This window comes from Balaenoptera acutorostrata, chromosome 11 (genome assembly GCF_949987535.1).
Source record: "Balaenoptera acutorostrata chromosome 11, mBalAcu1.1, whole genome shotgun sequence".
Classification (NCBI taxonomy): domain Eukaryota; kingdom Metazoa; phylum Chordata; class Mammalia; order Artiodactyla; family Balaenopteridae; genus Balaenoptera; species Balaenoptera acutorostrata.
The window spans coordinates 43,200,489-43,227,864 of record NC_080074.1 but is presented as its reverse complement, the minus strand read 5'-3'; the positions used below and the strand labels follow the sequence as shown (position 1 = coordinate 43,227,864).

Genomic DNA, 27,376 nt, shown 5'->3' with positions numbered 1-27,376 from the left:
TGTAACTTCCACTTATCTGAAGGTTATGAGTATTCAAGAAGAATGAATATGAAGCATCACGTAAAGCATACATTAAGGATTCTAGCTGTTAAATCCCTTCCAAGCCCTTCACCATCCTTCACAACTCCCCCCCCAAAATGATTTTTAATTAAAAAATTAAGACTAAATAATCTAGTCACCATATGTTATATTCAGTCGTTTGATCAGTTTGCTTTTTAAAAATTTTATTTAGAATGCCTACTTGTCGAAGTTAGCATCATTTTACAGATTAGAAAACTTCAATTCTTTTGTCTCTGCAAACGTTTATAATAGGTTAGGAATAACAGATTAGAAATGTAATACATTACAAAACAGTTGCCTATGACTATCTGTACATTTACTATGCACCTTAAGGAAAAGAATTTGACAGTGTGCTGTACTTACTCTGCAGATAACATCCTTTTATTCTATTTCACAAAACTGACCAGTGGTAGTGTTTGAATTTATAAATGGCCATTAAACAGGATATTTAAATTAAATGAATAGTTAGCATGCTAAAAAGTGAAAATTTTCAACTGAAGTTCTGTGGCTCATCAGTTCAAATGTTTCATGGCATTTTTTCTTTAAATAAATTTCAATATTGTAATACTAAAATAATTTTACATAATAAATGCAGAAAGATAAAATTTTCTAAATATTTTAGCAAGTATATTCACATTCATTTTATCATGGGTTTCTTGTGGTTCTACTACATATGTTAATCATATTAAGGAGACACTGGTCCTATACAATTTTAACAGTCCATCTTCAATTAAAAACTGTAACGAAACAAACAGTATGTTAAGAGTAACAAAAAGCAAATTAAATATACTAAATTCACACTACAGGTAAACAGAATGAAAGCAAATTACATAATAGTGGCAGGTTATATACATTTTAAATAATCTTTCTTTTTTTTTCATAAATTTATTTATTTTTATTTAGTTTTGGCTGCGTTAGGTCTTTGTTGCTGTGCGCAGGCTTTCTCTAGTTGCAGAGAGCGGGGGCTACTCTTCATTGCGATGCGCGGGCTTCTCATTGCGGTGGCTTCTCTTGTTGCGGAGCACGGGCTCTAGGCACGCGGGCTTACTTGCTCAGCGGCATGTGGGATCTTCCCGGACCAGGGCTCGAACCGTGTTCCCTGCATTGGCAGGCGGATTCTTAACCACTGCGCCACCAGGGAAGCCCAAGAATCTCTTTTTCCATGTAGTCAAATAAGACAGAGGTTGAAATGTAAACTTAGTGATTTGTGTGGGGTTCCCCCCTGACCCCGCTATGGTTCAATTTGGAAAATTTGGTATAAATGCTAATTTTAATATTTTATTTCTATACATTTAATATAATTCAAAATAATCTGCAGCATCATGTATGGCTCATTATCACTGTATATCAAACAAACAAACAAAAACCCAAGTATATTCATTGCTCACTAGAAATGCTAAACACTGGAAAAAATGGAATTTTATACATTTTTTTCTTAAATATTTGACTAAGATATTCTTCAGAAAGTTAAAACTGCCTTCTCCACATAATTTTGTGTGTATATGGCATGAGTTGACCCCTAAAACAGTGTGAATTCCATCAAAAAGGCACTGTTTACAATACGCAGAATAATCTGACAAGTCTACTTCAATGATGTCTGAAAGTGAAGGATATATTTGAGATAGGTAAATAGACAAACCCTTATAAAAGTACAGCATTACTGTTTAAATATGCTATAGCTATATAAAAGGAAATAAAGTGACAGAGAAATGACCCTTTTGTGATAATTAAGACTATAAACACTTTGAATCATATTATAGTTCTGTAACACAAAAATGACAAAAAGTATTTTCTTAAAGGCACAAAAGCGTGAATACTAAATGAGGGTTTTATTTTACAACGCCAATTGTTTCAATGGAATGGTAACAAAGATTACACTGTATAAGCAATACAAGAAAGTACTGACATGAAATATAAGTAAAATATCTATTGCTGAAACTTATTTCACATGCCCTATTTATTATCTTTTCCTGGGCCAGCTATGTCTCACTAAATGGTAGATAACTGAAGGCATAGTATATTTAACAACTAAAACAGAAATGCACACATCAATAATTATTACTCATTTAAATTTTCAAGTGAAAAAATAAAATTTTTGATCAAATGAAGAAAAAACTGGTCATAGGTCTTAAATCCTAAAAACCACCATGAGGCTCTCAGACAACTGGGAACTGTAAATCACAATTTTTATGAATCCGTTGTGAAGGAAGATTAATCTCAGGTGGAGAACATTCAAAGTCAACTACATATATGGCTAAATACAAAGTTAATTATGTGTTTTAAAGTATTCACATACTAAGCCTAGTATAAGCACTGATCTAAAACTAAGCCACCAATTCCTGAGTTTTGTGTTCAATTCACAGAAAGGAACTCACACAACTAAAAGCATAAGAAGACTATTAGATTAGATATATGCTTTTAGTGTATAAGAAACAGTCATGAGTAACCCTGCTCTTTCTCATGAAATAGTTTTTGACTCCTTGAGTAATAAGAGCCCATAACACATTTGCCCTAACAAGAAAATATACAAAAGTAAATAACTACCTCTCCAGTCTTAGAAGGTAACCATACAAATAAAACACTGTTTAGACCAAATGAAAGGAACATACAAGTGGATAAGACTAAAGTCCCAAAGGGGAGTTGCCAACAAAAAATATAAGTTTTCAGGGTTTAATAATGAAATTATTTTGTGATCAGCCAATCAACTTATATAAATTAATACTAATTTAAACCATAAAAAAAGGATCAAGTCATACAGTATTTACAAAATATATATCAATGAATAGGCAGTAGAGCATAACATTGGTAACAGAAAGTGAGTATAAAAATTATATCAACAAGTATGAAATACAAACAAAAACCCACCTATTCTAGTGTAGTCATATTATACCTATACTTATACTGGGTGTAGGTATATGTTATTTATGTATAATCTATTTAAAAAATGTTTTCACACGTACATATGGAATACAGCATTGTTTTGCCAAAAAGACGTGGGAAATAGCTCTTCATAAAATCTAAGGATATTTAAGATAGCTATACTGGTTAGGTGGAAAAAAGCAGGCCCTTTTAATCATTTTCAGTTTTCATAATTTAGCAATCATTCCTTGATTTTATACTTAGCATGGCATAAACATTTGATTATATTTTTACTAGTGTCTCACAGTCTCTTCTTAGTCAAAGGCAAGTGTAGCCAGAGCAATTATTCTCTCTGACCTTCATTTTCATTTCAAAATCTACTTTCCGAATTCTAAGATACATAAAGGAAAAACATTAAACTGAAAAAAATATTTAGGAAAAATGTTTGCCTGAGCCTGAACAAAAGGAATCTTGAGGAATTGTGGTTTTGCCACAGACTGCAGTTACTGAGACCAGAGGAGGATAACAGAGAATTAAACTTGAGAACTTGATGCTCTTCTTAGATGCTCAACTTATTGCACATTTTAAAGAAACCAATTTTAACGTACACATAAATACCACCACACAAAGTGTCTTTTCTCATCATCCTTCTCTTTTTGGCTTTTGAAGTAAAATATTGGTTATATATATATTTTCTATTCAACTGTTTCACTGAACACACTAGAATCTAAATGAAAGCTAAAATAAGTTTTTCATAATGAAAAATCATGACTATCAGCATTTCATACACCCTATAATTCCATCTCTAAAATTTGGCCTATGTTATTGGACCAACTGGGTTTTTAAAAAAAAAAGAAAGAAGGACAGTAATCAAGTTTGACCACACTTTTTTCAGCAAGTGCTTAAGGGGGTGTTATACAGGTATGATAGGAAAGATATAATCAGTAGATCTGAGAACCAGAGTTTTTTTTGTTGATATACACATACATATATTTATACCTGTATCTATAAATATTAAATTCTAGGGGTTAAAAAAAAATCTTGTGTAAACTTTTGATAAAAGCAGTTTGCCACCTTGTCTCTCAATAAATCAATTTTGACCACAATTTTTTTTTTTGCTGTTTCTAAGAAGACAATTGAGCTGAATGCTTTAGAAATGATTTTTTTTTAACAGTACAGTGCATTGAACTATTTATGTCTATTATCCCATCATTTCCCATTCTGTAATTCCTTACTGATAAAAGTTTTGTGCCAGTTTTATGAAGAAAATCGACTGCTACACATATATTTATAAGATAGCATTTTTGTTATGAATGACATTAATGCTATATATTTCATAACACGAACATACCATAGACTACAAAGACTACTGTAAGGTATACATAAGACACAATTGTGTATACATGTGGATTTATTATACTCACATGTAGACACAGTCTCACAAAAGCTAGAAATGTTCTGGCACTTAACACATAGTTCACTTTAATAACCAAATAGAATAGCTCTTATTTCAGGGTTAAGGATAGAAGGTAGGAAAAGTCAACAGTTCTACATATATTTCTAAGGTTTTCTGTTTTAGAAATATTGTGATGTTTTAATAAAGACCAAAGCAACTTCAACATTGGTCCCAGGCCAAATATGATCATTCCAGTTCATTGATTCAACGGTAAAGAACTTCTACTTAAACATGAAGTTTATTATAACTTGAAGCAAAATCAGGAGAAAAATGATGAAGTAGTCTTTTTGTTGCAGAAAATAATCCGTGGCAGGTGTGCTTGAAATTAAATGATTTCGAAGAGCCATAATATTTCTACAAAAATAAGCAACAATAAATTTAATAATTATTTACCAAAAATGTTAGCAAAGAAATCACAATTTGATATATGGTCACAGAATTCATTGTATAAAATTCAGTTGTATAAAGTTCAATCAATTACTACCACCTGAACAGGGACTGATTATGCTATGTGGAACCACTATTAGGTCTTGCCTAATCTATACTCTACACCGTACCAAATATATTACTTAATGATGTGTGTTAAACATAATTTTTAAAGTTTGATGACTTTAAAATATATCACTTTCTTTGTTATCACAGTGGTTTTAAAACAAAAAGTTTGCTTCTTAGTTGGCCCACTAAGGTTCTTTTATCTTTCTTTAGGAGACAAAGGCAGAGTTGGAGAAAAATCCTTAATTCACCAGGAAAAAAATAATTAATACAACAAATTTTGTGACATTCCTAACTTGAAGAATGCTCTGTAGGCATTTCATATGCTAACAAAAGTAAAATGTTAATTTAGTCATAAAATGAGCTTACATTATCCTCATGCCACTCTAAATGCTTTTGGCTAAAAAGAGCTGATTAGTGAAGACGTTTTTCTTTTTCTGACTTCTATTAAAGTGTTTTACGAGTATAGAGAAAGAAAGGAGGCATGTATGAACAAGTAGGCTCGTTAATTTATAAATATAATTAAGTTAGGAAACTCGAGCACTTTATATAAGGGCTGATGATACCAAGAGGCAGAAGACACGCTCCCTGCTCTGAAGAAGCTCATGGTCCACCTGGGGCAGGGTGCAGTGAGGTAAACAGACACACACAATTGGCAACTCTGTAGCGCAGTAAGCACTCAAAAAGACTATAGGGAGCCATACAAGCCAAGTGGAAGGATTAATAACTACAGGGCAGAGTGATTAGAAATGTTACAAAAAGGGTGACATTTGAGTTATATTCTGAAGGATAAACAGGGATTTTCTTGAGGGGCAAGGTGGGAGGAAGGGCAATCTAAAAAGTGGATTCAGTGTGGGTAAAGATCCAAAGACGAGAGAGCACAGTATATTCTGGAGATGTGAGGAGTTTCATAGGACTAGAGCATGGGCAAGTGTAGAGGAATGGCAGGAAATGAGGCTGTAGATGAAAACAGCAATTAAATGTAAGCCATAGATCACCAAGAACAGAAAAAAATATCTTAAAAAAAAATTCTCCAGAACATCTAGCACTGTGCTGAATACACAAAAGAAGGTTGGCTAATATTAAAAAAACTTAACATCTGATATAGCAATGGGAAACAACCAATCTGAACTCATGCTAGCCTTACCAGTGGAGCAGGATCACGACCCCTTCCCTTCCAAGGAACTTCCCTAGGTGTTATGACCTTTAGTTGCTGGATCTTGGAGAGGTGAGTGAGGGGATGGGTCTGGGAGCGCACAGGGAACACTTGAAGGTCTCAGGGTAGTGGCTATTTGCCCACTGTTACGGGAAGTATTTCAGTATTTTAACAACTGGTGCATTCCAATTAAAATCAGCCATGTACAAAGGAGACTGTGGAAGCCTTTGTTAACTGACTTTCTCAGGAACCACCCCACTTCCGCATTCAACCCAGCTACATTCCTAGTATGCTACAGCAGTAAGATGAAGAGATTCCAATTCTAGTCTCACAGATGAGACAAAACAACCTCCCATCTCTCCCAAATATTTTAGTGCTGAAGGAATTTCCTAAGTTTCAGTAATCAGGTGACAGATGCCAAGGTTCTATTTTAGCTTAGCAATGTTATAAAAATGTAAAGTTTGCATATGATTTCCTACATAACAGGATTCTTAACTCCTCTAGATGCAAATGAATAGTCACTGTCGTATATATTACCTTTTAATTTCTTCCTGTGTTTGTTTTATAGATTCAATGGAAGTTTGAATGTCTCCCAGTTCTATCCCTTTCTTTCTTCTTGCACTTGGTTTTACTGATTGAGCTAAAAAGACATTTAGAATAAACTTGGTGAAAACAGTGAACATATTTAATTATAAACAATCTAAATTTCAGATTAATGATTCTCATGTAATAATTTTCCTAGGCATTATTTTTATGGCTTAGAGACTAACATACTACTCCTAATACTTGGCATTTTTGAAGTTTCAATCGTATTTCAAAACTAGAACACTATAGATATATTTAAAGTAACCAAGAATTAGTTAAATTTTGGATTGAATCAGCTTTATTTTTTAACCAATTAAAATAGACAAAAATATTTCTTTAAAAATACATATATTAACTTGGGGGAGGTATTACTCTCTTCTGTCTCTTGCCTATTTGCCTATATCTGAAGAAGTCAGCTTTTTAAGCTCCCTTTTCAGTTTTTTTATTAATCGTTAATGTTATCTTTATTCCTTTAGTCACCCAAACTTTAAACCTTTTCAATTGGTTTTAATATCTCTTCTACAAATTTTTATTGTCAACCAACAAAGTGTATGGTATTTTTTAAAATCCCTTCTCATATCCATTCCTTCCTTTCCATTTTTGTTCAGAGCTTAACCTCTCTCCAGATCTCAGCTTTCTCATTTGTAAACTTGGGATAATAATAATACTCAAACTTCACATGGTTGTAGGAAGGTATGTTTAACCTCCCGTTTGGCCCACATTAAATACTCAGTAAATGTCAGCTGATACATTATAGGTAATATAGTGGAGTGGATAAGAGAATGAATTAAGGAGCCAAAATATCTGCATATATAACATATATATATATATATGTGTGTGTGTGTATATATATATATATATATATATATATATATATATATATATACACACACACACACACATACACACACTGCCTTATGGGGTATACAACCTTGGGCAGGTTAACCCGCGTCTCACTTTCCTCTTCTGTGAAATGGGAACAACAGTATAACTAATACTCCTTTTGAGCACAACAGTACCATGTGACTCCTGCTTTTAGAACTTTATTCATTTTATTCCTCTTTTATTCCAGTATCTTGTCCACTCACCAGCATCCCTCAAGCCTAGATTGCTATAAACCATTAGAAATCCTCATAATTGATCAGGGTTCCTTTCCTCTAAGGACCTTCCCTCAAGCTGAATTCAGCCCCCTTTCCTTTAAACTCTTTACTATTTGTCATCTACTAGTTTCTTAGCATTTACCATTTATTCACCTCTAGTATTATCTCTGTAAAATTGAGTTCCCCAGCTTAGTGTGAGCTTAGTAGAGACTACAGTTTTAAGAAAACTTTATTTTCTCATAATGTCTCAGACATTACCTTAATCCTTGATTATATCTCAGTGCAGTTCAAGACAGTTTATACATTGTCTGACTTAAGAATGGCACACTAGTAAATTTAGTTAATAATTTGATATAGTTATATTTTTACTTCTCTGTGACCTCTAAACACCACAATAATTTATTATGAGAATAAAAAACTTTTCTGAAGCATGGAACCGAGAACAAAACTCAAGAAATGCTGCCTGCGTTGAATCTAGGAAACCATCAACAATTTTTCAGAAGCTAACAAGGCATAAGAGCTAGCACTACAGTGTGGTTCTTGATTTGCATGTTTCCCCTTTTTTCATTTCCCATGCCTTTACCCTGTGGCCTGGTCTTGAAATTTATAATCTAAAATAGCTTTTCTTGTACATCATCCCTGCCCCCACCAAAACTTACAAATCTCCTTGAGTTAATATGAAAAACCATTTTCTTATATCAAACATAGTAATATACTTTTAAAAATTTTGACTCTTATTGTCAATAGTCTACAATAAATATTTTTACCTTCACTTCCAGATGAGTCCTGGATATCAGGTTCTGGGGAGGAATAGCCTTTTGCCACTTTCTTCTGTTGCCTGGTTGGCTTATGTTTCATTTTTGGGACACTAACCTGAAAAAAAAAAAATCATGCTATTATGTGAATTTGCACTGAATTTTGTAATTAAAGACCAATGTTGTACAACCGTCAAAACTGTTCATGGGCACAGTACTTAGAAATAAAAACAAAGATGAAATAGTCTAATTAAGACTTAACAAATATGATACACTTATACAAATTGTTTAATTTTAATAAGAAACATTAATTTGGCACAAACATCAAAGAGTATAAGAAAATATACAATGAAGAGTTTCCTTTCCACTCCTGACCCATATCCACCCAGTCTCTCCCCCACTAAAAAGATACTCAATGCTATTAGTTTGTATATCCTTCAAGAGACATTTTTATGCACACACAAATAAGAATATAGATACCTTACTTTTCTAACTGCACCAGTTAGTACATCTAGTTGAATGTTAAAAACAGTGCTCTTTTAAGATCATACTTATCTTGTTCCCAACATAAGAAACATTCTCAGTGAATGACGTTGGGTTTCCAACAAAATTATTTAGATTGCTTACTTTTAATAATATCTGGATAATGTAGAAAGCATCTTATAATAAATGGAAATTATATTATTATCTTTTCAGAGCATAATTTAAACTTACTGAAAACATTTGAGTAAATGTACAAAATTCAAAAGTATATTTAACCATCAATTAGGATTAAATTTTCCTTAGGATAAAAAAACCAAATGCAAGAGAAGAAACTAGAAACAGAAGGGCAAGGTAATTTACATGCTTAGAAAAACAGGGAACCAGTGGTCCTAAGTCTTTAACTCTGTTCTTACCTGTTTATTGTTCTAAATAGGAATTATCCCCAGTTAACTATTCCTTGAAATAATTTTGCAAAATCTTACTCATGGGCTTAAAATTAAAATTTGTATAATTTTATTACAGAAAGTAAATAACAAGGCAGGTTCTAGATTCAGCCTACACTGTGCCCTCCTACTTTAAGTCATGGAAACTTAAGATTTTATAACATTTAGACTACAAATCCACATTCTTAGAATAGGTTCAGATTGGAGATTGATAAAGCCTGGTGAGAAGTTAGTTAAAATGAGAAGGGGAGTCAGTAATCTATCTATCAGTATACAAAGATTTAATGTGATCAGTAAACTCTACTGTTAGGAGGAAATTTGGATGCCCTGTGTGTCTCTATCATGATAGTGTTGTTAAAGGAAGAAACAAAATTTAAAAATTTTTTAAAGTTTCTAAATTGTGATAACGTGTGTTTATGTATAAACACACACATATATACACACACACACAAGATAAATTTTGCCATTTTAACCATTTTAAGTGTACAATTCAGTTGTATTAAGTACATTCATAATATTTTGCAACCATCACCACTACTTCCAAAACATATCCATTATCCCAAAGACAGACTCTGTAACAATTAAGCAATAACTCCTTATTCTCTTCTCCCCTCAGTCCCTATTAACCTTTAATCTTTCTATGAATTTGCTTATTCTAGATATTTTATATAAGTAGAATCAAACAGTATTTATCCTTTTGTGTTCCACTTATTTCACTTAGCATAATATTTTCAAAGTTAATCCATGTTGTAGCATGTAGCAGAACTTCATTCCTTTTTATGGTTGAATAATAGTCCACTGTAAATATATACCACATTTTATTTATCCATCTGTTGATGGACACTTGAATTGTTTCTACATTTTGGCTACTGAGAATAATGCTGCAATGATCACTGGTGTACAAGTATACGTCTGACTCTGTTTTCATTTCTTCTGTAGTGGAATTGCTGGATCATATGGCAATTCTGTGTTTAGCTTTTTGAGGAACCACCAAATCATTCTCCACAGCAGCTGCACCATTTTATATTCCCACCAGCAATATACGAGGGTTTCAATTTCTCCACATCCTCACCAACACTTATTTTCTATTTTTAAAATTATTATCATTCTAGTAGGTGTGAAGTAGTACCTGACCTCCTTGTGGTTTTGATTTGCATTTCCCTTATGACTAACGATGTTGAGCATCTTTTCATGTGTTTGTTGGACATGTGTATATCTTCTTTGAAGAAATGTCTATTCAAGCCCTTTGTTCATTTTTTACTTGCAATGTTTGTCTTTGGTTGTTAAGTAAGGAGTTCTGTATATATTCTGGATATTAAACCCTTACCAGATAAATGACTGCAAATATTCTCTCATGTTGTCTTTCACTTTGATAATGTCCTTTGATACACAAAAGTGTTTAATTTTGATGAAGTTCAACTTATCTATTTCTTCTTGTTCCACATGCCTTTAGTGTCATATCTAAGAATACGGTGCTAAATAAAGGGTCATGAAGATTTATCCCTGTTTTCTTCTAAGAGTTTTATGGTTTTAGCTCTTATTTCAGGTTGTGGGTCCACTTGGAGTTAATTTTTGTATATGGTTTGAGGAAGGGGATCCAACTTCATTCTTTTACATGTGGAAATCCAGCACCATTTGTTAAAGAAGCTTTTCTTTTCCCTCTTGAGTGGACTTGACAACTCTGTCAAGGGTATCATTTTTTTAGATTCCACATATAAGTGATATCATATGATATTTGTCTTTCTCTGTCTGACTTACTTCACTTAATATGATTATCTCTAGGTCCATCCATGTTGCTGCAAATGGCATTATTTCATTCTTTTTATGGCTAAGTAATATTCCATTGTGTATATATACCATATCTTCTTTATCCATGTATCTGTTTTGTTTGGAGGTTTTTGATTACTGGTCCAATCTCTTAACTTGTTACAGGTCTATTGAAATTTTCTATTTCTTTTTGAGTCAGGTTATGTAACATATGTGTTTCTAGAAATTTGTCCATTTCATCTAGGTTACCTAATTTTTTGGCATACAAATATTCATAATATTCTCTTATAATCCTTTTTATTTCTGTAAGGTCAGTAGTAATGTCCTCACTTTCATTTCTGCTTTTAGTTATTTTCGTCTTCTTGCTTTTTTTCTTTCTTAGTCTAGCTAAATGTTTGTCAACTTTGCTGACCTTTTCAAAGAACTAACTTTTAGTTTCATTGATTCTATTGTTTTTCTATTCTCTATTTTGTTTATTTCCATTCCAAATTTCCTTCTGCTGGCTTTGGGTTTAGTTTTTCCCTTCTATTTCTAGATCGTCATTGTCAAGTTAGGTTATTGACTGGGCATCTTTCTTCTTTTTTAATGTAGGTATTCACAGCTGTATATTTCCCTTTGAGCGCTGCCTTTGCTGCATCTTATAAGTTTCGGTATGTTGTGGTTTTTGTTTTTGTTTTTTTTCATTCATCTAAGTGTTTTCTAATTTCCCTTATGATTTCTTCTTTGATTCATTGGTTGTTTAGTGTCTTGTTTAATTTCCACATATTTGTAAGTTTCCCAAGTGTCTTTCTGTTATTGATTTCTAGCTTCATTCCAGTGCACCTGGAAAAGATACTTTGCATGATTTTAATTTTTAAAAAATTTATTTAGATATGTTATATGGCTTAACATATGTTCTATCCTGAAGAATGTTCCATGTTTACTTGAGAAGAATGTATATTTGTTGTTGTTGGGTAGAATATTCTATATGTATCTGTTAGGATTAGCTGGTTTATTGTGTGGGTCAAGACTTCTGTTTCCTTACTGATCTTCTATCTAGATGTTCTATTCATTATTGAGAGTGATACTGAAGTGCTCATCTATTGTTGTAGAATGGTCTATTTTTTCCTTCATTTGGTCAATGTTTGCATCATACATTTTGGGGCTTCATTGATTAGTACACATATAGTGATAAACTGACTCTTTTATCAATACATAATGTCTTTTTCTATCTCTTGTAATAGTTTCTGACTTGAAGTCTATTTTGTCCAATATTAGTATAGCCATCCCAGCTCTCTTTTGGTTACTATTTGCATGGAATAACTTTTTCTATCCTTCCATTTTACTCTATTTGTGTCTTTGGATCTAAAGTGAGTCTCTTGTAGACAGCATATAATTGGATCATGTTTGTCTTAATCCATTCTGCCAATCTACCTTTTGAATAGAGTTTAATCAATTTACACTTAAGGTAATTACTGATAAGGAAGAAATTCTGCCCTTTTGCTGTTTTCTGTGTGTCCTATACCTTTTCTTGACCTTCATTTTTTTCATTACTACTTTCGTGTTTAATTGATTTTTTTTGGAATGAATTGTTTTGATTCCTTTCTCATTTCCTCTTGTATATGCGTTTTAGATATTTTCTTTGTGGTTATCATGAGAATGACATTTATACCTAAATTTATTACAGTCTAGCTTGAATGGATACCAACTTAATTTCAATAGCACACAAAAACTTGGTTGCTAAACAGCTCCATTGTCCCTCCCTGTATGTCTTTGTTGTCACAAATTACATCTTTATGCACTGTATGCTCAATAACATAGATTTGTAATTATTTTTCATTCATTTAATCTTTCAAATTCTGTAAAAAATAAGAAGTGTAGTTGTAAACTAAAACTACAGTAACACTGGCTTTTATATTTGCCCATCCATTTATCTCTACTGAAAATCTTTATTTCTTCATACAGCTTTGAGTTTCATTTCAACCTGAAGGACTATTTTAGCATTTCTTATATGGAAGGTCTAGTGGTAATGAACTCACTCATCTGGAAATGTCTTCATTTCTCCCCCATTTTTGAAGGACAGTTTTGCCATATATACAATTCTTGTTTGACAAGTTTTTTCTTCCAGCACTTTAAATGTCATCTCATGCCTTCTGGCCTCCATGGTTTCAAGTGAGAAATTGGCTATTATTCCTATCAAGGATCACTTATATGTGACAAGTTGCTTCTCTCTTGCTGCTTTCAAGATTCTTTTTGTCTTTGACTTTTGACAGTTTGCTTATAATGTCTTGGTGTGGGGGTCTCTTTGAGTTTATCCTATTTAAAAGTTTGTTGAACTTCTTGGATTTATAGACGTATATCTCTCATTAAATTTGGGGATTTGGTGGACTTTTTGATTTAAATATTCTTTTGCTTCTTTCTATTCTTCTTCTCTTTCTGGGACTCCCTTAATGTATATGATGATCCACTTGATGGTGCCCTATAGGTCCCTTAGGCTCTGTTCACTTTCTTCATTCTTTTCTTTCTGTTCCTCAGACTAGATAATTTCAATTGTCCAATCTCTGAGTCAGCTGATTCTTGCATTACACCTTCTCCAAATCTGCTGTTGAATATCTTAGTGAATATTTCACTTCAGTTATTGTATTTTTGAGCTCCAGAATTTCTTTGGTTTCACTGTATAATTTCTCTTTATTGATATTCTGATTCTGTCTACATACCTTTTTCTTGATTTCCTTTAGTTCTTTGTCCCTGTTTCCTTTAACTCTTTGAACATACTTAAGATAATTGTTTTAAAATCTTTGGGGGCTTCCCTGGTGGCGCAGTGGTTGAGAATCTGCCTGCCAATACAGGGGACACGGGTTCGAGCTCTGGTCTGGGAAGATGCCACATGCCGCGGAGCAACTGGGCCCATGAGCCACAACTACTGAGCCTGAGCGTCTGGAGCCTGTGCTCCGCAACAAGAGAGGCCACGATAGTGAGAGGCCTGCGCACCGCAATGAAGAGTGGCCCCCACTTGCCGCAACTAGAGAAAGCCCTCGCACAGAAACGAAGACCCAACACAGCTAAAAATAAATAAATAAATTTATTAAAAAAAAAATCTTTGCTAAGTCTGGTGTCTGGACTTTTATGGGGAATGGTTTCTGTCAACTTACTTTGTTCCTTTTAATGGGTTCGTATTTTCCTGTCTCTACGTATGCTTTTTAATTCTTTGTTGAAAACTACACATCTAAATATTATAAGGTGGTAACTCTGGAAATCAGATTTTCCACTTCTCCAGGGTTTGCTGCTTTCTGTATTGTTGAAGGCTATTGTACTCCATCTGTTCAGTGAATTTCCCAAACTATATTTGCAAAGACTTTTTTCCTTGTTGTGCATGGTCACTGAAGTCTGTGTTCCTCAGCTTGTGTTTAGCTAGTATTTTGACATAGATTTCCTTGAACACCAATAGCTAAACAAATGACACAAAAACAAAAAAAACCCCAAAACCCAAACTCTCCTAGTCTTAGCAAACAGGCTCTGTGTAGGGGCACTCCTTCAACATTTCAAGCCTAGAAATTAGCTTAAGGTGAAAGCTGAGGGTTTTTGCAGGTCTTCTCTGAGCATAAGCATCTTGCCTTGGGCATTTTCATGGCTTTCTAGATTCTCCGGTATACATGGGGCTATTCAATGCCCTAATTTCCCAAAGAATCTCTCCCTAGCTTTTTCTCCTGGGCCTTACATGGCCTATTGTGTGTTTTATTGGTAATCTTTTGCCCCAGGTATCTGCAGGTTGTTAGTTTGGCTTGTAGTACTTTCAAGCAATGCCTGCAGCCTTTCTGGCTCAGCTCTGAGTTAGAAAAAAAAAAGATGCATGCCCTGCATAAATCCTTCAGGTAGCCCCCAGACAGGTTACAAAAGACATACAGAGCCTTGCGTGCAACTTTCTGGAGGGGTCGACCCCAGTGCACCCCCCTTATGGAGAGGTCGGCTCCCGGCACTTCCCACTTCTGGAGAGGTCCTTGGGGCTGAAGCCAGGCAGGATTTTGGGAGCACTCAGCAGCCTTCTGATGGAGCTCTGCATTTGAAGCCTGGATGCAGGAATTTTCAGAAGAGCATGGTGCTGTGCATGATGGCTGTTTGGCTTGAAAGACAGACCCCTGAGTCACAAAGGACACTTTGATGCCACCCATGGATTTCCCCGTATGCTGCACCGACACAGGGCATGGTGTCCTCCTTTTCAGAGGGGAGAGTTCAGAGGATTCTTCTCTTGCTGCCATCACTGAGATGTTATAGGCCACTGCTTTCAAGTAGACTGAAGCTGGGGCACCTTCAAGATGGTGAAGGAGTAAGACTTGGAGATCACCTTCCTCCCCACAAATAAATCAAAACTACATCTACATGTGGACCAACTCCTATAGAACACCTACTGAACGCTGGCAGGAGACCTCAGACTTCCCAAAAGATGCCCTCAGGCGACCTACACGCAGAGGCGGGGCCAATCCAAAGCTGAACCCCAGGAGCTGTGCGAACAAAGAAGAGAAAGGGAAATTTCTCCCAGCAGCCTCAGGAGCAGCAGATTAAATCTCCACAATCAACTTGATGTACCCTGCATCTGTGGAATACCTGAATAGACAACGAATCATCCCAAAATTGAGGTGGAGGACTTTGGGAGCAACTGTAGACTTGGGGTTTGCTTTCTGCATCTAATTTGTTTCTGGTTTTATGTTTATCTTAGTGTTTAGAGCTTATTATCATTGGTAGATTTGTTTACAGATTTGGTTGCTCTCTTCCTTGTTTTATTTTTATTATATATATATTTTTTCCTTTTTCTCTTTTTGTGAGTATGTATGTGTATGCTTCTTTGTGTGATATCATCTGTATAGCTTTCTTTTGCCATCTGTCCTAGGGTTCTGACGTATGTTTTTGTTTGTTGGTTGGTTTTTTAGTATAGTTTTTAGCACTTGTTATCATTGGAGGATTAGTTTTTTGGTTTGGTTGGTCTCTTCTTTCTTAAGCTCTCTTTTTTATATTACTTTTAAATATTTAATAATTTTTTTCTATTTTATTTTATTTACTTATTTTTTCTTTCTTTCTTTCTTCTTCTCCCTTTTCTTCTGAGCCGTGGGGCTGATAGGGTCTTGGTGCTCTGGCCAGGTGTCAGGGCTGAGCCTCTGAGGTGGGAGAGCCGAGTTCAGGACATTGGTCCACCAGAGACCTCCAGGCCCCACGTAATATCAAGCAGTGAAACTTCTCCCAGAGATCTCCATATCAACGCTAAGACCCAGCTCCACTCAACGACCAGCAAGGGACAGTGCTGGACACTCTATGCCAAACAACTAGCAAGACAGGAACACAAACACATTCATTAGTAGAGAGGCTGCCTAAAATCATAAGTTCACAGACACCCTAAAACACACCACCAGACGTGGTCCTGCCCACCAGAAAGACAAGATCCAGCCTCATCCACCAGAACACAGGCACCAGTCCCCTCCACCAGGAAGCCTACACAACCCACTGAACCAACCTTACCTACTGGGCGCAGACACCAAAAACAACGGGACTATGAACCTGCAGACTGCAAAACGGAGACCCCAAACACAGTAAGCTAAGCAAACTGAAACAACAGAGAAACACACAGTACATGAAGGAGCAAGGTAAAAACCCACCAGACCAAACAACTGAAGAGGAAATAGGCAGTCTACCTGAAAAAGAATTCAGAGTAATGATAGTAAAGATGATCCAAAATCTTGGAAATAGAGTGGAGAAAATAAGAGAACGTTTAACAAGGACCTAGAAGAACTAAAGAGCAAATAAACAATGATGAATAACACAACAAATGAAATTTAAAATTCTCTAGAAGGAATCAGTAGCAGAATAACTGAGGCAGAAGAATGCATAAGTGACCTGGAACATAAAATAGTGGAAATAACTACCACAGAGCAGAATAAAGAAAAAAGAATGAAAAGAATTGAGGACAATCACAGAGACCTCTGGGACAACATTAAACGCACCAACATTCGAATTATAGGGGTCTCAGAAGAAGAAGAGAAAAAAAAAGGGACTGAGAAAATATTTGAAGAGATTATAGTTGAAAACTTCTCTAATATGGGTAAGGAAATAATCATTCAAGTCCAGAAAGCGCAGAGAGTCCCATACAGGATAAATCCAAGGAGAAACAGGCCAAGACACATAATAATGAAACTATCAAAAATTAAATACAAAGAAAAAATATTGAAAGCAGCAAGGGAAAAGCAACAAATAACAAGGGAATCCCCATAAGATTAACAGGTGATCTTTTAGCAGAAACTCTGCAAGCCAGAAGGGAGTGGCAGGACATATTTAAAGTGATGAAAGGGAAAAACCTACAACCAAGATTACTTCACCCAGCAAGGATCTCATTCAGATTTGACAGAGAAATTAAAACCTTTACAGACAAGCAAAAGCTAAGAGAACTCAGCACCACCAAACCAGCTCTATAACAAATGCTAAAGGAACTTCTCTAGGCAGGAAACACAAGAGAAGGAAAAGACTTACAATAACAGACCCAAAACAATTAAGAAAATGGTAATAGGAACATACATATCGATAACTACCTTAAATGTAAATGGATTAAATTCTCCCACCAAAAGACACAGACTGGATGAATGGATACAAAAACAAGACCCATATATATGCTGTCTACAAGAGACCTGCTTCAGACCTAGAGACACATACAGACTGAAAGTGAGGGGATGGAAAAAGATATTCCATGCAAATGGAAATCAAAAGAAAGCTGGAGTAGCCATTCTCATATCAGGCAAAATAGACTTTAAAATAAAGACTACTAAAAGAGACAAAGAAGGACACTACATAATAATGATCAAGGGATCAATCCAAGAAGAAGATATAACAACTGTAAATATTTATGCACCCAACATAGGAGCACCTCAATACATAAGGCAAATACTAACAGCCATAAAAGGGGAAATCGACAGTAACACAATCATACTAGGGGACTTTAACACCCCACTTTCACCAATGGACAGATCATCCAAGACGAAAGTAAATAAGGAAACAGAAGCTTTAAATGATACATTAAACAAGATGGACTTAATTGATATTTATAGGACATTCCATCCAAAAACAGCAGATTACACTTTCCTCTCAAGTGCTCATGGAACATTCACCAGGATAGATCATATCTTGGGTCACAAATCAAGCCTTGGTAAATTTAAGAAAATTGAAATCGTATCAAGTATCTTTTCCAACCACAACACTGTGACACTAGATATCAATTACAGGAAAACATCCGTAAAAAATACAAAGACATTCAGGCTAAACAATACACTACTAAATAAGCAAGAGATCACTGAATAAATCAAAGAAGAAATCAAAAAATACCTAGAAACAAATGACAATAAAAACACGATGACCCAAAACCTACAGGATGCAGCAAAAGCAGTTCTAAGAGGGAAGTTTATAGCAACACAACCCTACCTCAAGAAACAAGAAACATCTCAAATAAACAACCTAACCTTACACTTAAAGCAATTAGAGAAAGAAGAACAACAAAACCCCAAAGTTAGCAGAAGGAAAGAAATCATAAAGATCAGATCAGAAATAAATGAAAAAGAAATGAAGGAAACGATAGCAAAGATCAATGAAACTAAAAGCTGGTTCTTTGAGAAGATAAACAAAATTGATAAACCATTAGACAGACACATCAAGGAAAAAAGGGAGAGGACTCAAATCAATAGAATTAGAAATGAAAAAGGAGAAGTAACAACTGACACTACAGAAATACAAAGGATCCTGAGAGATTACTACAAGCAACTATATGCCAATAAAATGGACAAACTGGAAGAAATGGACAAATTCTTAGAAAAGCACAACCATCCAAGATTGAACCAGGAAGAAATAGAAAATATAAACAAACCAATCACAAACACTGAAATTGAGGCTGTGATTAAAAATCTTCCAACAAACAAAAGTCCAGGACCAAATGGCTTCACAGGCGAATTCTATCAAACATTTAGAGAAGACCTAACACCCATCCTTCTCAAACTCTTCCAAAATATAGCAGAGGGAGGAACACTCCCAAACTTATTCTATGAGGCCACCATCACCCTGATACCAAAACCAGACAACGATGCCACAAAAAAAGAAAACTACAGGCCAATATCACTGATGAACACAGATGCAAAACTCCTCAACAAAATACTAGCAAACAGAATCCAACAGCCCATTAAAAGGATCATACACCATGATCAAGTGGGGTTTATCCCAGGAATGCAAGGATTCTTCAATATATGCAAATCAATCAATGTGATACACCATACTAACAAATTGAAGGAGAAATACCATATGATCATCTCAATAGATGCAGAGAAAGCTTTCAACAAAATTCAACACCCATTTATGATAAAAAACCTCCAGAAAGCAGGCATAGAGGGAACCTACCTCAACATAATAAAGGCCATATATGACAAACCCACAGCCAGCATCGTTCTCAATGGTGAAAAACTGAAACCATTTCCACTAAAGATAAGGAACAAGACAAGGTTTTCCACTCTCACCACTATTATTCAACATAGTTTTGGAAGTTTTGGCCACAGCAATCAGAGAAGAAAAAGAAATAAAAGGAATCCAACAGGAAAAGAAGAAGTAAAACTGTCACTGTTTGCAGATGACATGATACTATACATAGAGAATCCTAAAGATGCTACCAGAAAACTACTAGAGCTAATCAGTGAATTTGGTAAAGTAGCAGGATACAAAATTAATGCAAAGAAATCTCTTGCATTCCTATACACTAATGATGAAAAATCTGAAAGAGAAATTAAGGAAACACTCCCATTTACCATTGCAACAAAAAGAATAAAATACCTAGGAATAAACCTACCTAAGGAGACAAAAGACCTGTATGTAGAAACTATAAGACACTGATGAAAGAAATTAAAGATGATACAAACAGATGGAGAGATATACCTTGTTCTTGGATTGGAAGAATCAACATTGTGAAAATAACTATACTACCAAAAGCCATCTACAGATTCAAGGCAACCCCTATCAAACTACCAATGGCATTTTTCACAGAACTAAAACAAAAAATTTCACAATTTGTGTGGAAACACAAAAGACCCCGAAGAGCCAAAGCAATCTTGAGAAAGAAAAACGCAGCTGGAGGAATCAGGCTCCCTCCCTTCAGACTATACTACAAAGCTACAGTAATCAAGACAGTATAGTAATGGCACAAAAACAGAAATATAGATCAATGGAACAGGATAGAAAGCCCAGAGATAAATCCATGCACATATGGTCACCTTATCTTTGATAAAGGAGGCAAGGGTATACAATGGAGAAAAGACAGCCTCTTCAGTAAGTGGTGCTGGGAAAACTGAACAGCTAAATGTAATAGAATGAAATTAGAACACTCCCTAACACCATAGACAAAAATAAACTCAAAATGGATTAAAGACCTAAATGTAAGGCAAGCCACTATAAAACTCTAGTGGAAAACATAGGCAGAACATTCCATGACATAAATCACAGCAAGATCCTTTTTGACCCACCTCCTAGAGAAATGGAAATATAAACAAAAATAAACAAATGGGACCCAATGAAACTTAAAAGCTTTTGCACAGCAAAGGAAACCATAAACAAGACAAACAGATAACCCTCAGAATGGGAAAAAATATTTACAAACAAAGCAACTGACAAAGGATTAATCTCCAAAATATACAAGTAGCTCATGCATCTGAAAATCAAAAAACAAACAACCCAATCCAAAAATGGGCTGAAGACCTAAATAGACATTTCTCCAAAGAAGATATACAGATTGCCAACAAACACATGAGAGGATGCTCAACATCACTAATTATTAGAGAAATGCAAATCAGAACTACAGTGAGGTATCACCTCACAGCAGTCAGAATGGCCATCATCAAAAAATCTACCAACAATAAATGCTGGAGAGGGTGTGGAGAAAAGGGAACCCTCTTGCACTGTTGGTGGGAATGTAAATTGATACAACCACTATGGAGAACAGTATGGAGGTTACTTAAAAAACTAAAAATAGAACTACCATACAACCCAGCAATCCCACTACTGGTCATATACCCTGAGAAAACCATAATTCAAAGAGTCATGTACCACAATGTTCATTGCAGCTCTATTTACAATAGCCAGGACACGGAAGCAACCTAAATGTCCATCGACAGATGAATGGATAAAGAAGATGTGGCACATATATACAATGGAATATTACTCAGCCATAAAAAGAAACGAAATTGAGTTATTTGTAGTGAGGTTGATGGACCTAGAGACTGTCATACAGAGTGAAGTAAGTCAGAAAGAGAAAAACAAAAACCGTGTGCTAACACATCTATATGGAATCTAAGAAAAAAAAAAAGGTTCTGAAAAACCTAGGGGCAGGACAGGAATAAAGATACAGACGTAGAGAATGGACTTGAGGACACGGGGAGGGGGAAGGGTAAGCTGGGACGAAGTGAGAGAGTGGCATGGACATATATACACTACCAAATGTAATATAGATAGCTAGTGGGAAGAAGCTGCATAGCACAGAGAGATCAGCTAGGTGCTTTGTGACCACCCAGAGGGTTGGGATAGGGAGGGTGGGAGGGAGATGCAAGAGGGAGGAGATATGGGGATATATGTATATGTATAGCTGATTCAGTGTTATACAGCAGAAACTAACGCTCCATTGTAAAGCAATTATACTCCAATAAAGATGTTTAAAAAAAAAAAAAAGACATACACAGCAATTTGTTAACAAGGTCTACTCTACTCCCTCTGGAACCAGGGCTCACACTGGGAATGTGGGGACCCTTCAAGACTGCCACTGCACCAGGGAGGCATTAGGACAAGAGCAAGTAAAAATGCCATAAAGCCTTCTCTCTGCTTTGAAGTCACCTGATTCTTGATTCAGCTCTCACTTAGTTGCTGCAAACCTCTGACTGTTTTCCAGAGTTCAGGCAAATTTGGTTATGACAGTTTCTGCTTGATTTTTTATGTTTCTTTGGGGGCACAAGAGCTTGGAGCTGCCTACTGTATCATTTTTCTGACCTGAAATTTTAAAGGTTGGTAACCAAAGATACTAAGAATTTTAAAAATTTATATGCAGAGCAGGATCTAGTTACTTTTTTATTACATACCATTGGAGTGCGATGTTTCACTTTGGTCTGGATAACACCATCTTTTTCGTACTGTATCATATCGTTAAGTGGATCCCAAGGTCGAGTACTACACAAATGAAAAAACACCACTTGTTTAATGACCAAGCAAAATGCTCAGAAACTTTTTAAAAAACTTTCTACTCTATGATTAGATTTTCATTGGTAATTATAAACTTAGCTGTAAGATTAAGATATGTCATATCTAATCTGATCCTCGGCTTATTTTATAGGCTAACTACTATCATGGAGTCAAATTTATAATGAATGGAACATCAAGGGTAAAATCTCACACATACTGCTTAATTTTAAAACTATTCATACTAACAATAAAAAAAACTAGAAATGAAGGCAAAAAACTATGAGCTACTGTTTGTAATATAATTTTTAATTACTTACTCTGCAAACTTGTAATGCCATTCTCCTGTGAGTGAGTCAAGTTCAAATAACTTGCAAGTCCACTCTTCATTTTTTGTTTTCCGATCTCTGGCAGCTTGTCTTTGAGCTTCTTCTAAAACATACTTTTCTTGAGTAGCTTCAGTTTGGTCTTTGGCATTTATGGCTCGAGTTACCCGCTGCCAGAGTCTAATACATGTGCAAAAATAATATTGAAAAAAAAACAGGAAATCAAATCTGCATACAATAGGCTTGAGTCCCCTTGAGAGAAAATGATGCCCATGTGGGTTTTTGGCTTTGACAAAGCTTATGCTCGGATGCTTAGAAACAAGTCAAGATATAAAAAGTGATGCCTTGAATAGAGTGAGACAGTGGAGACCAATTTTTTTTCTTGGCCAGAGAAATTTATTACATGGGTTCTTAAACATACGGAAATGAATGGTGCTGATCCATAATGGTAGAAATGTAATGAAGGCTCAAGAATCTACATTTTTAACAAGCTCCCCAGATGATTCTTGTATCTACTGTTTAGGACCCACTGGCCTCAAAGATCCAGAAGTATACTGCCATGTTTCTCAACCTTGGGTGTAGGATTTGTCAGGGAATTAAAAAAAATCAGAATCTCCGGGAGTGGGCCCAAGTATGGCTTTTTTTTTTTTTTTTTTTATGTTTCCCAGGTGATTTTAATGTGCAGCCAGTGTTGAGAACCATTGATTTAGCAGAAAAAAATACTGAGGTAAAATCTTTTCCCCTACTAAAGTTTAGTTTTTTATTAGATACTTAAAAATATATCTGTATTCTACCCATCTGGGAAGATAGCATGTTGGGCTCAAAGAATAAAGGCTAGGGAATCAGATAGACTTGGGTTTAATCCTAGATCTGCCACTTCTTGGCTGGTGAACTTAAAGTTACTTATCTTGTCTAAGACTCATTTTCCTCATCTTTAAAATACATTAAATTATACCCACATCTCAAAAATTGTCATATGCCTTGGCAAAGTTTCACTCTGGATGGAGAGCATCATGTGGTTATAGCTGAAACAGAATTTTTAGAACTGGTGCATACGTAATCTTCCATCTTTGAAAACCTCAATTTTGAGTACAGAAGGAAAGTGCACGTAGACTTGAATCCTCATGAGAAGAGAATGATATGCATGTGGAAACATGTAGTGAGAACTAAACTGCATAATGTGTATAAAGTACCTAGTAGAGTATCTTTTACACAGCAGTCCCCTTCTCCTAACACAAGGAAAGAAATAGAAGAATACGATTGGGCAATATGTATACAATATTTTTGGTGTAAAAGTATAGGAGATCCAGGAAGAATTTCATGATTTAAGAACATAAATTATGGCCTTAATTAGTCCCCAACTAATATAAGTCCTCTAGAAGCCTGCACATCCAGTGGCGTGATTTTTGTATTTTAGAAAATAAAACAGAAGTAGATTTTGTACCACTTTGCCTAAAGTTCTACATGCCTAACCCAGGTTAGAAAACAGCTGCCAGATAAAAACCAAGAATCATTAGTCCCACCATTTTATGCAAACAAAAAAGTTTCTTCTTCTTCTTCTTCTTTTTTTTTTTTTTTTAAATAAGCCCTGGAGCAGATAAGAAGAGAAAGGAAAAAATAGGAAGTTTTAGTTTAGAGCTGCAGAAGAGCAGCATGATTTGTGTTATAACTATTTGACATTCACATACACCAAAACTTGTATCTTGTATCATCCCACAAATGTTGAACTATTTTGCTGAATTAAAACAGAGAAAAGTGACCATACTGTTGAGCGATTACAAAAAAATACTCTTTGATTTTCATGAAGTGAGCTGAAAAGTGGTATACTTACTTCTCTGATTCAAAATCTCCTTGCTCTTCAAATTTTACAGTGTGCCTTATTAATCTCCACTGCTTAATGTCTGGTGTTGGATTCCAGAAAACCTCTGAATTATCAGTCTTTTTGTCAGTAATAAAAACTTCACTATCCTATATTTAAGGAAATTAAAAATTAATGTAGAGAATTATCTTTATTTAAAAGGGAATTTTGTAGTTTAGTAATATAATAATAATTTCTTCCTGACAATCCCACAGTGAAACACATTTTTAAAACAAATATAACTAGCACTTTTCTAAAAGCCCCAAATCTCTTCTCATTCTTATAAAAACATTAAGATTAAATGTCTAATACTTTTCATTTAAAAACTTGGTTGACTGCACAGGAAGTCTGTGAGATTTCACAAGTTTCACTTAATAAACAAATTTTAGACAATTACATGCAAAGCCTCAACAGCTGTCTCTGAATTGTCAAAGTAGAGCATAGTGCTTGCTATAGCTACAATGAGATGCTGTAGACCATCTACGTATTCAAAATATGTAGAAAAACCTAAGAGCCTTCCTTAGCATTAAAAATCTTAGCACAATCTTATAAAATTTCATTTTAAAAAAAATAGTTTTATCTTTTTTTCCAAATGATATTCAGATAGAAGTAAATTTTAAAAATAACAGAGCATTGTAGCCTCTTAGTTGAGTCTCTAGGTCCATCTTCATTTTCTCATCATATTTCTCATCATTTTCTGATTATAATGCAGAAAAAAGCATATACTGGTGTTTACAGTGAGAGTGCATTTGGCAGTAGCATGATATGATCCTTTTTATTAATATAATAAGCTCCTCTTAACAAAATTACATAAATGTGAATTTAGGTCAGCAGAGACGTAAATAAAAGCCATTGCTCTCAAAAAACACTATCTTTTCCATGGTCCTCCAAAGGAAATATAACCCTAATTGGAAATGCCTCTTCTGGTGAGAGGCAGTATACTGTTGTGTGTAAAAGCACGGCATTGGAGCCAGAGTGCCTGGGCGGAAATCTTACTTCACTACTTTGAACAAATTATTTAAACTCTCTGTACCTCAGTGTCCTCCTCTGTAAAATGGGGACAATAATAATACTCATCTCATAGGGTTATTATACTAAATATTAAATGAGTTAATATGAGTAACATTTTTAAACAATGCAGTACATAGTAAGTGATATATAAGTGTTAGCTACTTTTACTGATTTAAAGTTTTGGAAAGAGCAAATATTACATTAAACTAAATACTGCTGATACAGAGCAATACCAAAATATTTGTTAAATTGAAACTTATGTTGAATAAGTTATGTTGAATGCTGTTAGAAATGGGATAAGTGAACTTATAAAATTTGATTTTTAATTTTTTTCCCACAGAGTAGAATTCTTTTTGTAAAGCTACAATATAAAAATACTTACCCAATGTCCTTCCAAAGTAGCTAGGACTTCTTTTCCCAATTTTAGTTTCCCTGATATTTGATTAACACAGTCACTACTACCTAGAAATGGCTTTTAAAAGAAAAAATGTTGAAGAAACATTTTACTTTTAACTTATATTTACATATAATATAGACAAAAAAATAACCAAAAATGTAACTGTATAGTTACAGTGCTGTTAAAGGCACAAATGGTGAAATGCTGACTCAAATTTTAGTCAGAAATGTTCAATAAAAAGAAATTTAAATTTGTTGCTGTGGAAAAAATAGATAAAAACAGACTAAGTGAAGCCCAAATAAACATATTAAGAAAGATCACACTGAAGTAACTGACTGGTGTCCTGTGCTCTCTCCTGATTCAAGACTGCACTCTATCAATGTTGCAATATTTTAAGCAGTAACAACTCAGTAAACATAAGGGACTTAACTCATCTATTGAACAGCAACCCCTCCTTTAAAAACAAAACAATAAAACAATACCCAATCAAAAAAAACTTCTGAAAATTAAATTAGAAGAAATATATTTTGAGTTACTATATTGCCTTACTGATGTTCCTCCTCACTGACAAAAGTTTGATGCTCCAATCTAATCTTTAAAGGTGTCATAAATTACTTAAGACTTCTTCAGTCATGATTTTCAAATATCATTATCACCATACAAGCAAAAAAATCTGCTAAGAAGAAAAAAAAAATCAAAGGGCATTGAATCAAATAATACTTAAAGAGATCCTTTTTATTAGAGCAAAGTTGCTGATTAGCTGGATATCAACATCGGAGCAATTTAGTCATAAGTATTAAATAATTCATAGAAATATTTTTATCTAAACGTAATGTACTATCCTACACCAACAATGACACTGTGAAAAGGTCTTAAATTTCCCTTTTACGCTGAGGCAGACAGAATTTTCCAAAGATGGCCTCAATTATAGCTACCCTTCCTCCTTCAGCCCACGTTTTTCCTCAATGAGATCTTGTCACCCTCTCACTGAGAAGTGGGATCTACATCCCTCCCCTTTGAATTTAGGTGGGTTTGTAACTCTTCAACTAGTAGAGAATGGTGGAAATGATGTAATTTGATTTCTGAGTCTAGGTTATGGACAGCAATGCAGCTTCTGCCTTGCTCACAAGGACACTTGTCCTTGGAACCCTAAGCTGCCAAGTAAGAAGTCTGACTACCTTAAAGTTCCCATGATGTGAGGAAGACAAACCACATGAAAAAGTCATGTTTACAGGTGTTCAGATCTGCAGTCCTAGACTTTCAGTCATCCCAACATGTGATGACTTACATGTCATCAGACATGTCATCAGTCATGTGATGACTTACATGTCATCAGACATATGATGACTTACATGTCATCAGTCATGTAATGTAAGTGATGACTTACATGTCATCAGACATGTAAGTGATGATCCTTCAG

At 34.8% G+C, this 27,376-nt stretch overlaps 1 protein-coding gene across 5 annotated transcripts in view; it reads right to left on the bottom strand.

Moving 5' to 3' along the window:
- Nucleotides 1–207: 207 nt before the first annotated feature.
- The window catches only part of OSBPL8 (oxysterol binding protein like 8), a 207,723-nt gene continuing 180,554 nt past the window's right edge, over nucleotides 208–27,376 (bottom strand). For all 5 annotated transcript variants that reach the window (XM_007194985.2, XM_057556630.1, XM_057556631.1 and 2 more), the window contains 7 exons: nucleotides 25,942–26,031; nucleotides 24,522–24,658; nucleotides 22,685–22,870; nucleotides 22,268–22,355; nucleotides 8,476–8,581; nucleotides 6,561–6,663; nucleotides 208–4,729 (listed from right to left, as the gene is read on the bottom strand). In XM_007194985.2, coding sequence (XP_007195047.1) covers nucleotides 4,597–4,729; nucleotides 6,561–6,663; nucleotides 8,476–8,581; nucleotides 22,268–22,355; nucleotides 22,685–22,870; nucleotides 24,522–24,658; nucleotides 25,942–26,031 — 843 coding nt within the window. In that variant the 3' untranslated portion in view covers nucleotides 208–4,596. The remainder of the gene's footprint in view (nucleotides 4,730–6,560; nucleotides 6,664–8,475; nucleotides 8,582–22,267; nucleotides 22,356–22,684; nucleotides 22,871–24,521; nucleotides 24,659–25,941; nucleotides 26,032–27,376) is intronic.